The sequence below is a fragment of the Tupaia chinensis genome, unplaced genomic scaffold, assembly GCF_000334495.1.
Source record: "Tupaia chinensis unplaced genomic scaffold, TupChi_1.0 Scaffold145561_1, whole genome shotgun sequence".
Taxonomy (NCBI): Eukaryota; Metazoa; Chordata; class Mammalia; order Scandentia; family Tupaiidae; genus Tupaia; species Tupaia belangeri.
The window spans coordinates 1,527,098-1,542,708 of record NW_006205418.1 but is presented as its reverse complement, the minus strand read 5'-3'; the positions used below and the strand labels follow the sequence as shown (position 1 = coordinate 1,542,708).

Sequence of the window (15,611 nt, the reverse complement as noted above, 5' to 3'; positions counted from 1 at the left end):
TTTCCCTGGAAGATTGCGAAGTTTAGAACATCGACAGTTTGGCACGGGTCTGTCTGGGTAAAGGCAGGAGTGAGCTGCTTTACATTCCTTCTCACTCCCTCCGAGTGAGGGACCGACATCCAATGAGCTTCAACGACATGGCACACACTTGGAGAGAAGCAAGAGAAAGGAAAGGGGAAGGAGAGCAGAAGTGGGGGTAGAGATAGATACAGAATACAGATACACATATGTGTGTGTGTGTGTGTGTTTGTGTGTGTGTATATATATATATACATACATATAACAAGAGGGAGAGACAGACAGACACAGAGACACACAGCCATCCGGCTCCAATTCTGGGGCATTTCGGCTTTCTTTGCCGACCTGAACATTAGGAGCCAGGAATTCCAAATTACAAATAGTCCATACTCACAGAAATAGCTACACAGAAACATTCACCGGGAGTCTAACAAATAGGCCTAATTGTTCTCCCTGCAGCCCTTTGAAATTCACTTCCCTTCTCTAGCTCTTAATTTCCTCACCTGGTCAATAGGGAACTAGAGCCTCAGACTAGGACAGTGCCTTAAATAGAACGTTTTAGTTTCGTTTTCTTAAAAAAAAAAGAACCTGTGAACAAAACTGGTTCTAGTATTTGCCACACGATGGAACTCCAAGACCTGGTTAAATCAGTGGATGGGCGAGTGGGTGAATGGCGACAGATAAGGCAGGGCTTCCCATGCCCTTCCCGAGGGCTTTTCAGAAACCTAAATGAAATATACTGAGAGTTGTCTGGAGAAGTGACAGCAACTTCTTGCTGGGGGCAGTCTTGATAGTTTTCTTTTCCTCTTTTGCCTCAGCCAGTGATTCTCAAAAGAACATTCTAGAACTAGCTGAATTGGAATGCTCTTGTTAAAGGTAAGAATTTCCTGCCTGCTGTAGGCCTGCCAAACCATAAAACTGAGGGTAAGCTTGAGAATATGCATTAATTCTGTGCACCTGATTCACACCGAATTTTTGAACACAATTGTTAATCTTTGGGTTACCAGTTTGGGGATGATGTGAAATCCTGGCTTGTGTTTACAAAAACTGGGTGAACACCTTGTCCTGGCAATTCAACTGTCCGCTTTTTGATTTGTTTCTGTCTGCCAATATTCAGAGAGTCTTGAGGAGAGAGAATCAGGCTGACTCTAGCCTCTGCTCAATACAGGCGCTGCAATACCCAGTATTTTCCAGTAGGGGGCATTGGATGCTCACATATTCTGTACCTGCCTTTCCTCCTAATGCTAAAATCTTTCCTTATTTTTCTTGTAAAAGTGGGGGTAGGGAGAGGGAAATCAACCTTCCAGACTGCTTTCTTTAGAAGACTTAAACAAAAAATCAAGTACTCCTGGACAAAATAAAATTTATTGTCTGTTTAATCAAATCAACCCGTGCCTATCTTTATTAGAGTTTGTATTGTGTATGGTTGACTTAAGACAGCAGCAGAAGAAAAACTCGTGAGTTAGAGTTTATTCATAGGAAAACAGCACCGTTCTCTACGTATGAGTCTCCAAGAAGGTATTGACATTGACAAGTTGTGCAAGTCTGAATATTGTCTGTCTTTTTCAGCCTTGGGGAATTAAAAAAAATAATTTATTTTTGAAAGATTGACTTTAATATACAAAAATATACACTACTATGGAAAAATTATAAGATGCAGGTGTGCAAGAAAGAGAATAAATTACTATACTATAAAAACATGTGATTATAGCCCAAACATTCTCCCTCTCTCAAACACACATGTAATAGTTTGTGCATACATGATCAAGTTCCATACACTGCTTTCTTGCCTGCTTTTACACAGAATAACACGTTATCAACTTATCAATGCCAAGAATATGTGTCAATGTCATCATTTTAAGGGTCACGTACTATTTTTTTATAGCATTAGTTTTTCAACTCATCCTGTGGTAAAATAATTCTAATAACTTGAAGAATTTAGGAAAGTTAAAAATATCACTGTTATGAGCACTCTCTATGCAAATCCTCATGCACATTCTTAATTATAGCGGGCCTATTTTGTTTTGGTAAGCGTTTGCAGGGGTTTATGAATGTGCATAGGCTGGGTGTGCTGATTCGCAAAGTGTTTTTGGCAAAGTAGGGATTCAAATGTGTGTGTGCAGACCTGAGTGACTTCGTTTTAATGGACTTTCTGGAGGTTTTGGTTCTTTTTCCCACTGTTTCTTTCTCTACAATGTAGTAGTGAAATGAAATATGCCTGCCGGTTTTTTATTGTCTTTACGAAAATGGGGAGCAAGACAGAAGGGAGAGGGCTACAGGTAGCTAGAGCTGGCCTCCGTTTTACCCAGATGGCTTATAACTCAGCAGCCACCTTTTCAGATAAGCACCGCCCTTCCCAGGCACCCTCCCTCCTACAATCCTCTGCAATTTCCCCGGAGATTTCATTGATAACGAACGGGATGAGAGGGGGCAAGGTGGTGGAGGGGGGTATATTTGAGACCGAAGATTCCAGTACAATTGGAAAGAATCTATCTTGAGAGAGCGCATTTTTCGACCTGACTGGGAAGTTCTAAAAAAAGAGTCTTTCTAAGAGGAATGCTAGATTTTTTGATTTTTCGGTTAGAGTGGGGTGCTCATTCCCTATTTGAACTCATACCTCAGGATTTGCCTTTGCTCAACTCTGCTCACTGCTGTGTGGGGCGTGCTGGGTGCCCGCTGCACACTCCGACATGCTCCATAATGAACCTTCACATTCGTTCACTGACGGCACGGATCCCCATGATATAATCTCTCCCTTGAGCACCCTTCCTTCATTTTTCTGTCTATTCCCGTCATCACATCTAGCCACCAGCTTTCTAGAGAAGTTCTATGAGATGTTTCCTGAAATAATAACCTTCCATCATTTTGGAAGGTTATTATTTAGAAGGTTCCAACCTTCTACTTTCACTCAGACTTTAACGGAGTCCTATTCGATGCTAGCCCCAGGAAGCAGCTCTGAGGCGAGCTACAGGAGAAGCATAAAACGTAGTTTTTGAGCCATTTTTGGCTCTGCCTGTGTATTTGGGGGGACCTGTCATACAGAGCTCAGTTCAATGAACACTCACGGATAGCCATGCTGCTGGCGTTGAAGGCAGCCGTACACCATTTCCCAGATGAAGACCCTCAGGCGCACAGACCTGTGCTTCTCCCAACCCTGCACAGCTCCTGTGTGGAGACCTGGCTTCCCTCCTGACCTGCCAGCTTCCAGAGCTTGTGAGTCACGGACAGGCCTGAGAGGAACTAGGGGGAAAGACTGCAAGTAGCTAATGCCACTTCCAATAAACCAGTAGCTTACTGGAAAGAAAATGGAAAGGACATCCCATTGTCCCATGCTGACATCCCCCCATCCAGATGGCCAGGGGCCCCTGACTCACCTGTGGCACTGTTGAGGTGAGGCCATGACCTAGGGCATAAAGAGAACAGTGTGAGTGCCAGTTGCCCAGGACTTACCCATCTCCCGCAGAGGAGCTGTGAGCCAAGGCCAGTTCACCAGCCAACCTACGGGATGTTATCACGTGTGTGTTATTACAGCCTGAAGCAACATAATACTATACGATACACAGAAAACAAGAAGACATGGAGAAAGAAATATAAAGCAACAGCACAGATGGGATTTTGGTGACTCTCATGTACCCGTGTGCATGAAGATGTTTCATACAGGTAAGTAAGCACATACACCTATCAAAATGATATGACAGGATATGTAGGGTCCTGATGTTGCCAAAATATTCTTACCTTTAAATGCTTTGCAAAAACATGTTACTTATTGGCTGTATGACATTTTGGAGGGGCATTTAGGTTCCTGCTAGTTTTGGTTATTGTAAATATGCACCCATTCTTACATTTAAAAAAAGTATTTTTATTTACATGTAATCACTATACATCTTAACAGTGCACAACATGGTTTTCCCAGCATGAATATGGTACATATTAGTCAGGTCAGAGACATTAACATACACCTTATCACCAACAGATACCTTTTCATTAAATATTTTGTTTGTTTCCCCAATCCCCTCCCTCCTACCCCCTAGTCCACGCTTACATTTTTAATCTCATCTCTAAATTTTTTTTTTGAAAAGTTTTTGCTATAGGGTGCATGTGCTCACCCGAAAGACAGAGAGAGACAGAGAGACAGAAAGTGAGAAACCACCCCCCTGGGAGTATGGCCACGCCGCAATCCCTTCTCCTCCATTCTTCTCTCTCAGGACCTTGGGCACGCACGCACACGTGCCCGGTGTGAGTTTAAGCCACTGGGCCCAGGACTCGAACCATGGTCGACTACACGGGAGTCCAGCGACATAGCCATTATGCTAACTGCGGGTCCCAATCTCATCTCTGAATATTTCCATGAAGGTATTTTTAAAAATATTTTTAAACTTTATCCATTTATTTATTTATTTTCATTTGACCAGAGAAGGATAGAGTGAGAGAGTGAGAGAGAAAGTGAAAAAGCAAGCCACCGGGCCTGGGACTTGAACTGTGGTCAGCCATGTGGGAGTCCAGTGCCCTTAACCACCATGCCACCTGGCGACCCCGTCTATAAAGGTATTTTATTAATTGCCATGAAAGGGTCAGTAGTGAGGACACTCTTAGTCCCTTGTGGTGTGTGAGTGGGTTTCCGGGTGGGTTATGTCGGCTTATATTCACTTACATTCTCACCCATAGACCGTGCAGTGACTGTCTCACTGTATCTCCTCTCCCTACGTTCTTATTTTAAAAACACTTGGCCTACTTGGCACTTGATTTCTTGTTTTATCTATTTTACTTTGTGGATGACTAGTGAGGTTGAATTATTATTATTGTTTCAAATGGTTTTGAGCATTTGCATTTCTTCTTGGTTAGTTTTTCTGTCCGTGTGTTTTTCCATTTTCCAGCAAGGCCTTTGCACTGTCACAGTATTCCCATTTGGACGTGCAAGCTTTTGCGAGCGCCTTTTTCCTAGATTTTGGGCAATGATCTCAAAGGCCCAGCGGCAATGGAAAGCTCCAGCCGACGCTGCTTCCCTGAGCCGAGTTGTTTGTGCCTTAATAATCCCCGGCCCTCGCATTACACCTTTCCTCCGGGGCTCTCCAAGTGCGTCACAGGAGCAATTAATTGAGCATCGCAACACAGAAGGAGTGTAAATATTTGTGAGACCTGTTCTGTGGCTGGGACAGTGGCACAGAACAGTAGAACAGCGATGTGTTAGTAACCAGGAGACCACGGACAGAGCACAACCTCCATCCGAAGGAGGCTTGACAACTTGCCCAGTCACAGGGCCACTGCAAGCAGGGGACTTGACAACAGCTTATGAGCATCCCCCGTCCTTGCTGTCCCCTACCCCATGCCTCTAGGAGGCAGCAAGTCCTGCTATGAAGCCACTGTGCAGCTGCAGCCTGGAGCCCTGTGGTTAGCAGTTGGCACCCTTTCAAGTTGCCTGAGATTCTGCAGAAATTAACAGTCAATCAGCCGGCCAGGAGCCAATCATTCACCTGGGGCCTGAGAGCTCTCTCTTGACACTTTAAACATATGGCCTCTTCCCTGACATCTCCATCTTTGGTTAAGGCCTCAAAAGGCCCCCCAGACTTACAGCTCATGACATGCGAAATGGAAATGATACGTTGTACGGCTATGTGTAGTGAGTTTAATGTAAGTGTCGCAAGCCATCCCGCCGACAGAAGGCAGCAATTCCAGTGCAGGCAGCTTGCAAATCCACGCCCAGGGATTTTGAATACAAACTCTTCTCTAGGCCCTATGGAGAACTTTAGCTTTTACATGAGGGTTCTGACCTTCTCTGACCTTCTCTGACCTTGGCCACACCCCGGGTTTTAGAAATCCACGCCCAGGGATTTTGAATACAAACTCTTCTCTAGGCCCTATGGAGAACTTTAGCTTTTACATGTGGGTTCTGACCTTCTCTGACCTTGGCCACACCCTGGGTTTTAGAACAAAGGGCTGTTAGTGCTAGAAAACACATTGGAGACCACCGTGTCATCCAGTCCAGCAGTTCTGTAACCTGGAGAAGCAGGGCTGAGCTGCTAGAGCTTTGACCCATGTCTCAGCCTCTTGGAAACATGACTGATGTCTTTGACATCTAAAAAGAGTGGGACCAAAGGGAAAAGGAAACCTATATTTTGAGTACCTGTCTGTGCACTGAGTTAAGCCTGGGGCTGGCTGGTGGACTTCACTTTATGGTCCATTTCAACCTGTTTACATTTATTTTCACAAATTTTTTCTTTTCAAATTCGATAGTCTTTTAAAATTGTTTAGTGTTATAATTTTAAAATTTGTATGGGAGAGAGAGAAGAGAGAGAGAGAGAAAGTGAGGAAGGAAGCCACCATGTCCGGGATTCAAACCGTGGTTGGCCATGTGGGAGTCCAGTGCTTTAACCACCACACCACCTGCTGGTCCCCAAATTCAACATTCTTTTTCTTTTTTTTTTTTTTTCTTTTTCTGACACATAAGAAGTTGTGCTAGTTAACGTGTACAACTTGGTGAAATTAGAAATAAGTACATGCCCGTGAGTGGTCAGATACTACGTGATGCATGATACCATCTTAATGACAAATCTAAAACAGTCCACTCGTAAAGGAGAGTGGAAGCGTGGTCGTTGATGATGTGGAGGAGGGCAGTTTTGTGGATAAATAGGCCCGAGAGGCCTCCTTGTATATCGTATATCGGTACAGCGTATATCGGTACAGTGCGGTGCCTGGAGCTGACAACTCTGCACTGCGTACTTAAATGTTACTAGGAGGGTAGATCTTAGGTGAAGTACTCTTATCATGCACAGACACAAATGGTATGAACCAGAGAGGGAGAGAAGAAACTTGGGGAGTGGTGGAGAGTTGCATGGCGTAGATTTCGCCTGGTCGGCCTCCCTAGCTCCTTGTGCAGGTGCCTCTGGAGCTAGCTTAGAAGAGCCAGGTAAGTTGTCTAAAGTGGCCCAGCGAGCAATTTGCAGAGCTGGCATTTGTCCGACTCTAGATCCCGTATTATTTACGAGTCTGTGGCCCTCACGTAGAGTTCTCCGTCTGCGAGTTTTCTCCCAATTGTCAAAGCTGTCTGAAAGTGGCTTATCTGGTCCACTCTGCGTCTCAGTGGGCCCCAGAGCGATGATGTTCATTCATATGTCATATCCTCTGGGATTATGCACCCGAGGGCTCTCCGTGCGTCAATGCAAGCCAAGTGAATTAGCAGAGGAAGCATCAGCAAAACAGGGAATGGTGTTGTTATTCCAGCTGAGCCCGCTGCTATGAGCCAGAGAGCTGGAGAAACAACGTGGGGGAGGGGCAGCCAGAACCTGTGTCCAAGGCCTGCAGGAGGGTTTCAAGGGAGGTGTCCTGGCCACCACGGTTTTGTCCAGCTGAAATGTGGACATGGTCTTGACACCGGCAGCTGACAAGCTATCTGAAAAGGCTCCTGTGCTAACATCCTTTGCAGCCTGACAGCCCAGGGTGATTAATGGAAGAAGCTGCTAGCAAACTTCATGGAGATGTGATGTCTCAAGCCAGGTCTGTGTGCAAGCAAGCTGCCTCTTGCCAGGGAATTACAAGGATGCACCTCAGCTTCCTTTCGTCAGCAGCATCAATAACATGGCCACGTGCGAACGGGCCACGGCTGGATGGTGTCGGAGCTTGGCAGCCACCCTCCTGTTGCCCTCCCAGCAGGCTCCCCTTCACATCTGGGCCTGAGTGAGGCGGGTCTTCCTTCCGCTGAATTTCCAGTATGTGTGGGCAGGTGTTAACACAGCAGCAGGGGAGTTCACAGAATGTGAAATGAACAAGGCTGACCCCCCGAGGTCTGCGGTTTTCAATATTTAAAGCTCATTACAAATACAGATTTTTAATTCTGGATTATTTTTAATTTTCAATATTTGTTAATAATTTAACGTGTTTAATATTTTTAATTTTTAAAGAATACTAAAACTCATCCCCTCCCCACCTCCCCCAGCATTCTCTCTCTCCTGCTGCCTGGCAGAACTGAATTGGAGGAAGTGGGCAGAGTAACTTGTGTTGTTCTTAGCCATGGGAACAAAGTTTGGATGATGTGTTATTCCAGTCCCACAGAGACGGGACTTGGTCCTGTCTCCAGGGCCAGACTCCTAGCACAGGGACTAATAGATCATCACCCTCTGAGCCAAGTTCCCTCTGGGTCTCCTCGGGCACTGACTACTAGTCCAGAACTTGGCAGCAAAACTCCGGGGAAGTGATCAGGGTTATTTGACTGGCAGCCTTCTTTCTCCCAAACTTCCAGGACTAGCTGGCTCGATTCTACAGCTCATTTTAAGTTCTGTCCCTGAAATTGAGAGGCTATTCCAGAATCAACTTCCCTTGGTTTTGAAAGATAATAGATAGTTCTGAAAGTTACCAAAGTCACTTTTAATAAAATCTTGGGGGAAATGAGGAAGGATCGAAAGCCTGCAGGTTCATTCTCCCTCCGCTATTGGAAAATCTTCACCATGGTAGAAACTGAGCACGTCACAGAGACGATTCCAGCCAGTCCTCATCCATCCCTTCTTGGTGGGAAGTGATCAGGGTTATCTGACTGGCATCCTTCTTTCTCCCAAACTTCCAGGACTAGCTGGCTCGATTCTACAGCTCATTTTAAGTTCTGTCCCTGAAATTGAGAGGCTATTCCAGAATCAACTTCCCTTGGTTTTGAAAGATAATAGATAGTTCTGAAAGTTACCAAAGTCACTTTTAATAAAATCTTGGGGGAAATGAGGAAGGATCGAAAGCCTGCAGGTTCATTCTCCCTCCGCTATTGGAAAATCTTCACCATGGTAGAAACTGAGCACGTCACAGAGACGATTCCAGCCAGTCCTCATCCATCCCTTCTTGGTGGACAGCAGCTTGATCTTAGTTTTAGGGCCATTATAAAATACTAGGGCCAAATGGAACAGTAGAGAATTTAAACTAACGCTTTAACTTTGCAGATTGATTGACTGAGGCTAGCCTCCTGGGGTGCCATGTGTCATGACCCGTCTGTCTGACTGTCTGCTGGTGTCCCCCCTCCGCCCTGCACCACTCAGCGGTGAAGGGTTTGCAGCAGGGAGCTAACATGTGGAAACACGTGGTGTGCTCAGAGTCAGGAACATGAATGGATAAGCTAGCCGGCCAGCGCCATCCAGGGAGGCAGTGCAGAACTTTGCAAGGCGTGTGGATAAAGGATGCTCAGAGCTCATCTCAGAACAACAGCGTGGGGGCACGTAGCATTGACTGGGGGACGGGCTGACGGTCCCCGTATCCCAAGGAAAAGGTAGCATGGCCTGGCTGGGGAATGCTTTTCCTTTCGTTCTCTATGGCCACCACAGCCCTCCTCTGATCACGTAGGCATTATCACTGACGTCTGTCTAATCAAACTCGCACTCATCTAACCAGAGCGGGTGGCAACAGGAATTCTCAGACTTCCCACACTAGACTCTCACCTCCTGACAGGGGGCCTGGTGCCTGACAGGGTGCTGGAGCGTGGCTCGTACACACCAACGTACTATCAAAGGAGCAGGGATGAATGACTGGGGAGTGAATGAGTGCCGTGCACACGTGTGCAGGGAAGCGTAGACAGCAGGGCATCCCGAGAGTCAGGTGACACTGCAGACTGAACCTGGGCCTACACACAGTCCTGTCCTCCCCGCCAGGGGACGCCCAGCAGGTAGTAGGGACTGCTTCCACCTGTATCTACCGGTGCCCCTTCATCCTCCCCAAAGGTTCCATTTCTTCATTGTGGATTGAGGATTTGGGGTACCTCCCAAATCCATATTGCCTTGAAGCAGATAAACTTCATCCCAAGGTAGAATCAGGCCAAGGCTTCATATTTAATAAGTGAATAAATGTGTTCATTATTTCTTTAAGGCATCCCCAATTAGTTTCAAGAACGCTTCTCTTATCTATTTTATTTTTACAAAAAAATATTTGGGGCATGAAACTCCCTGAAGGGACCCTGGAGAAAACACTGCGAGTGTACAGCAGCATTCCGAGCTGTCATAAAGCCAACACCTCCCAGGCCCTCTGACTCAGAAACCTGCCCAGCCAGGCCCTGCTGGGCCCTCCCGCTCAGAGCATCCCTGCACTCCTTACTCTAAGACGTACTCAGGAAAGCCGAAAGGTGGTGTGTAAGTATCAGTTCCTCACTTAGATCTCATGCCATTATAGCTTACTTTATTTTTCTGTTCTCAAAAAGATTTGAAGTTTTTGGAGAACAGACAGCGTGTCTTTGTAAGCTGTATAGTCCGTTTCATATAAATTATCAATGTTCCTAACAAATGTTAAAAAGTGGAAACAAAGCACGTGACATTTTGATGGATTCTACAGCAGACGAGAACAGCAGCTGGATGGTTTGCTATGCTTAGTTTAACTCGGCCCTTCCCCTAGGGGGTAGGAACAACTCCTGAATCCGAAACCTCACTCTCTTTCTGATGCTCTTCCACTGGGTCTGTCTCTATCTCCTCTTCTCCCCATCCTTCTCCTGTTCAAGTTTTTTTGTTACTTATTCAAGTGCCTGCTATGTGCCAGGCACTGCATGAGGCTCTGAGTATCGTTCAACCTCACAGTGGCCCGTTAAAGTTTTTTTGTTACTTATTCAAGCACCTGCTATGCGCCAGGCACTGCATGAGTCTCTGAGTATCGTTCAACCTCACAGTGGCCTGGAGTATCAACATCGTAAGATCCTAGTTGGTGTTGACCAACTAATTTCCCTTCTTCTTCCCGTCCCTTCAGCAAGGGACTACTGGCTATATACTATGTAGGAGTCACTTGGGGACAACCCCAGGAAAGCTCCGGGTCACTGCAGTACACTCAATGCCCCCTCTGTGAAAGAACCTTGGCCCTCTATAAAACTCTCCCCTTGCAGGGACACTCTGCCTTGTGTGCAGGGAGGCTGGCCAGAGTGAGAAGAAATGGCTTTCCTGACCCCTCAGTGCTGAGGACCCCAGGGCAGCCGGAGGGCAGGCAGTGCCAGCAGAGTGGTCAGGAGGCCCAGTAGGGGGCCTCCTAGTGAGTGGAATGGAAGAGGGCTGCCTTTGCTGGAGGGTGGTGACGGACCCTTGGGAGGCACTGAGGAATTATGCTGCCTGCCTTTGTCCCCCTGGAATCAGCTTTGCTGTCAGTGCTTGTGGCAGAAGAGAAGACTTCGGCAGTCATGTGGTTACGAGTAAGGAGGCTCTGAATGAGGAGGTGTGAAGGACACGGTTAGTGACAGCACTGTCAGGACGGGAAGGACAAGGAGACTCACACTTGGGAAATGACAACACGGGTTGGAACCTTGGCCCTGCCCCTCCTAAGAGTGGAACCTCCCCTCCTGCCCCGGTCTGCCCCGTGTTCCCGCAGAGCCCGCCCTGGCCTGTGGCACATTGCCTTATGATCTGGTCTCTGCGCCTTTTCACATTTCTACACCAACTCTTGTACGTCATTGACTGGACATCTCACCTGTCTCGGATATTCCCGGTGCCCAGCGTGGGACCTTAGCAAGTGAACTGAAGCGTTTGGGCAGTCCCTCAGCGGGAGAACACCTTCTGTACCACTTCCCTCCTTCCCCCGTCCCGTCTTCTGTCTTCTTCCCTCCATCCTGCTAGCTGTCGCTTGGTGAGTAGGGGCAGGGCAGGAGTTGGAGTCAAACCAGAGGCCTAACTGTTCCTGATGCTTCCAGCTGAAGTTTGCAAACCTGAGCAGGCATCAGAACGACCAGAGGGCAATTTAAACAGGTGTGCAGGCCCAGTACTCGGTAGGTCTGAGCCTGACCATCTGTCTCCCTGTGCTCCCAGCTGATGCCGATGCTGCGTGTCCCAAGAACCACTGCCCTGACACCGCCCTGTGATGAGAGCCATGGGTTTGCTTTTCCGGAGTGAAACGCACATGCTCCTTCTTCATAGTGGGGAGTTCTAACAAAGGCAGGCTTTCCTCAGGGAGTAGGAACAGAAAACTGAAATCTCTCACACACGGTGGTCTTTGAAAAGCTCATGGAAAATGAAAATGTGTATTGTGATAAAACTATGCAAAGATTGCAAAATTTTTGCACCAAAGAAACTCATACTTTTTTTTTTTTCAATTGTCAGGGAATACATGCTTGCACATGCGTGAGGGAGCAGACACCCCCAGTGAGGAGTGGCTATGCCGCAATCCCATCTCCTCCATGCCTCCACTCAGCTGAGATTCTGGGCATGCACGCGTTTGGGCCAGGAGTTTTTTTCAAGACACCAGGGTCAGGATTCAAACTGCAGTCTGTCACGTGGGATCTAGGTCCCTTAACCACTAGGCTCTGAGGCTGGCCCAATGCCCATACTTCAGTTCCACTTCTCTATGAATTATTATTATTATTTTTCAGTTTTTCACCAGAGAGAGAGAGGGAAACATCAGTGCCACAACATCCCATCGAGTTCATCTGATATCCATTTCTGTTTTGTACAGTTTCCCCATGTACGTTGAGACAAAAGCCAAGTAATATTTCCCAATTATGTCTAAAATAAATAATTGAGCTCCTAATATGAGAAATCTCCCCAGGAGGAATGGCCGCACTGCAATCCCTTTTCCTCTGTTCTCCTCTCGGGATTTTGGGCATGAATGTATTCGTGCCCGGCATGATTTTCAAGTCGCTGGGTCTGGGGACTCAAACCGCAATTTACCGTGCGGGAATCCAGAGCCTTCACCACTGTGGCACCTGCTGGCCCTGTTCCGTGAACTCTTTAAAGTCTCCTCACATGTCGTGTGGATGTATTTATACACACTGATACACAAAAAAGAAAGAAGCAAAACATTTAAAGGGCACAAAAGTGGAAAATGATCTGCTGATAACGTGCATGATAAAAGCTTTAAGTGCACTAATACACAGTGTATTCATGCTGGGAAAATTCGTTTTACAAGCAGTAATGATGTACAGTGATTGAATGTATAGATAAATAAACTATGAGAAAAAGAGGCAATTTTGATCACTTAGAACCTAGCAATGGCCCTGAATTTGAAATTCAACTCTGTGTTCAAATCCAGCTGTTAACACTTCTTAGCTCTGACAGTGACCAAAACACGCAACCCCTCAGACTGTTCTTCCTTACCTGTGAGTGGCGTTAATAAATACCTCCTATGGAGCATTGTTGTGAGGGTTGAGTGCTCATGTTCCTTTCATGGTGTCTGGTGCATATGTAGAGCTCACTTACTGATTTTACACATAATTGGGAAATATTCATTGGTTCGTTTTTGTCTTACATACATGAGGAAACAGTGCAAAACAGAAGCGGGTATTAGAGATTGAGTCGGATGAGTTCCACGGGATGTTGCAGGTTCATCTCAGAACTGTGGACGGAGAATGGGTGTGAACGAGATCTGCATTTTTCTTGGATGGCCTCTTCAACCTTACTGTCTGAGTGAGGCCCAGCACTCAGCTTAGCAGTTTACTTTGTGTGTTACCGGGAGGTTGATGTATGAATGAGCGTGGGGATGAGAAGGGCAGCCAGCCCTTCTGTCCCTATCGTGACAGTAAACTTTTACACTTAATTTAGTGTGAGGGCGGCATCATGGAGCAGCAGGGTTGCGGTCAGTATTGGCAATAATAATTATGCCTACCATTTCCTGGACTACAAATAGCTATTTAGCATTAAGGGACGTTATCTAAATTCTCGAGGCTGTGTTCTCCCTCCTATAAAAGGGAGCCTAAGAATGTGATTGCCAGGATCCAGTGAGGGCTATACATTAAGCTCTTAGAACAGCACCTCGCACTTAGTGAGCGCTCAGTGGCGGTTCGCTTTCATTACTGACTGAGAGCCTACTGTGTCCCAGGCACAGTGCAGAGCTCAGTCATTCATCCGTCAAATGCAGGCCATGGCATGGGCTCAAGGAATTCAGGGATGGACAGGAGAGTCTGCTTTTCCAGATAGCACTTCTAGCCTGAGTGAAGTCCTGGAGGGGAAAGGGGCTTGTCTGAGGTCAGGCAGCTAGTAAGCAGGTCAGCTGAGATTTCAGTCCAGGCCCAATGGACTCATTCCACACGCAACTCTGCCCATCAGCAGCTTCCACCTTAACTTTGACATCAAGCCTGATCATAATTCTGGGGGGGAACTGATGTATTTGTTTAATAGTTATTAAAGTAAGATAGTAAACCCAAATGGGTAATTTTCAGACATTTTGACTGGATTTCTGTATCTCGACTACTAATTTATATTTATATAATACTTTCATTATAAAATATGCAGCGGTACAGAGATTTGTATGTATATGAGGATTTTTTATTTTTAATTTGGGTTTATAAATGGTTTGGAGCAGGTTGCAGAAACTTCGTCTGTTGCTCTTTTTAATATATCTTGAGCATGCTATGACACATTCTGAAATAATTTGCTTCAAAAAAAAGCACTGCTTTTCTCTCTCTGTCTTTTTTTTTCCCCCAAATGTAACCGTAAATATTACTTTGATGTATGTAATTGCTTCAGCCGTTTGAAGGAAGACTTCTAACCTTCCATCTCCCATCTCTTGCTATTGTCAAGAAATAAGAAAAGCTGACTGAAAATGCATTATTCAAATGTATATAATGTAAACATTAGAGAAGTCAGAACAGCCACACATTTTCCTTTGCTTAAAGTGATTTTGAAAAATAACTCAAGTACCCTATCTTATGGGCATTGATTCACTCTGCTTAGGGAAAATATTTAGCCCAGTAAATCTCAGGATCCCAAGGCTGCTTATAGTGTCTGGCACATAGTAGGGATGGAAGGCTGCTCGGTGGATTGATTCAAGTTGTGCTAAGCTGGGATGCAAGGGTTGGCGTAACTCATGGAGACTCAGCTCGGACTAGAGACCACTGCAGGAGGGCTGGGGAGAGAGGCGGCTGGGTGCAGGAGAGACCTCCCAGTGTTCTACACATCAGCTGTGGCCCAGGACCAGTCTGCTGGTCAGTGTAGAGCTGAATTTGATGGTGGGTTTGGTCTCTTGGCAGTAGATGAATCAAGTTAGTTAGCACTTGATTCTGAGCTTGTTGACTAGTCTGTGAACCCCTTGAGGATAGACTCTGCATTTTGTTTCTGCATTTTCAGTAGCTTGTGCAAGTTCTGATGTCAAAACTGTGCATTTAATGTTTTTCCGAATCGAAGAACAAAGAGAAAAATGATATAAACCCTCATCTCTCTCTTGTCTGCTTGGTTGAGAGACCCCAGGGTGGGCTCGTGGCCTGATCTATGACCCATGATTTAAATGATTCGTGCGTAGAGGAGTGGAAGGCTGCCCCTCAGTGTCTTTCCTTTGGACTGTTTAGACACCTGGATGGTTTTAGAAATAGCTCTGGTCTGCAAAGCGGTGGGGGCTGGAAGTTTCTCCGCTGAGGTTCATATCACATACCTACTGGCTGTTCACAAGTCCCTTGTCCCCTGTGCCTTGGTCTCTGCATAGCCTTTACGGTCACTCCTGGCAATGAAACTCTATCACATTAAGTCTCTGTATGTGTGATGGTCAGCTGATTTGCCACAGAATCAAAATTTTCACTCCTCTATTAATAAACAAGTAAATATTCTGACCTATTTGGGGGCAGAGTGAAGCTCTGGAATTTCAAATCACCGGGTCCTTCTTTTGTTGTCCTTCTATTGCCCCTGGGATGAAAGAAAACAGATTATAGCTGGGAAATAGCAAGAAGCTAGGGAAAG

General features: G+C 46.0%; 1 protein-coding gene across 1 annotated transcript in view; it reads right to left on the bottom strand.

Annotated features, from left to right (window-relative positions):
• CLNK (cytokine dependent hematopoietic cell linker) overlaps nt 1-15,611 on the bottom strand; it is a 197,428-nt gene that overhangs the window by 91,758 nt on the left and 90,059 nt on the right. The window contains exons 3-4 of the mRNA XM_006168107.3: nt 15,486-15,557; nt 3,393-3,421 (exon numbers count right to left, since the gene is read on the bottom strand). Coding sequence (XP_006168169.1) covers nt 3,393-3,421; nt 15,486-15,557 — 101 coding nt within the window. The remainder of the gene's footprint in view (nt 1-3,392; nt 3,422-15,485; nt 15,558-15,611) is intronic.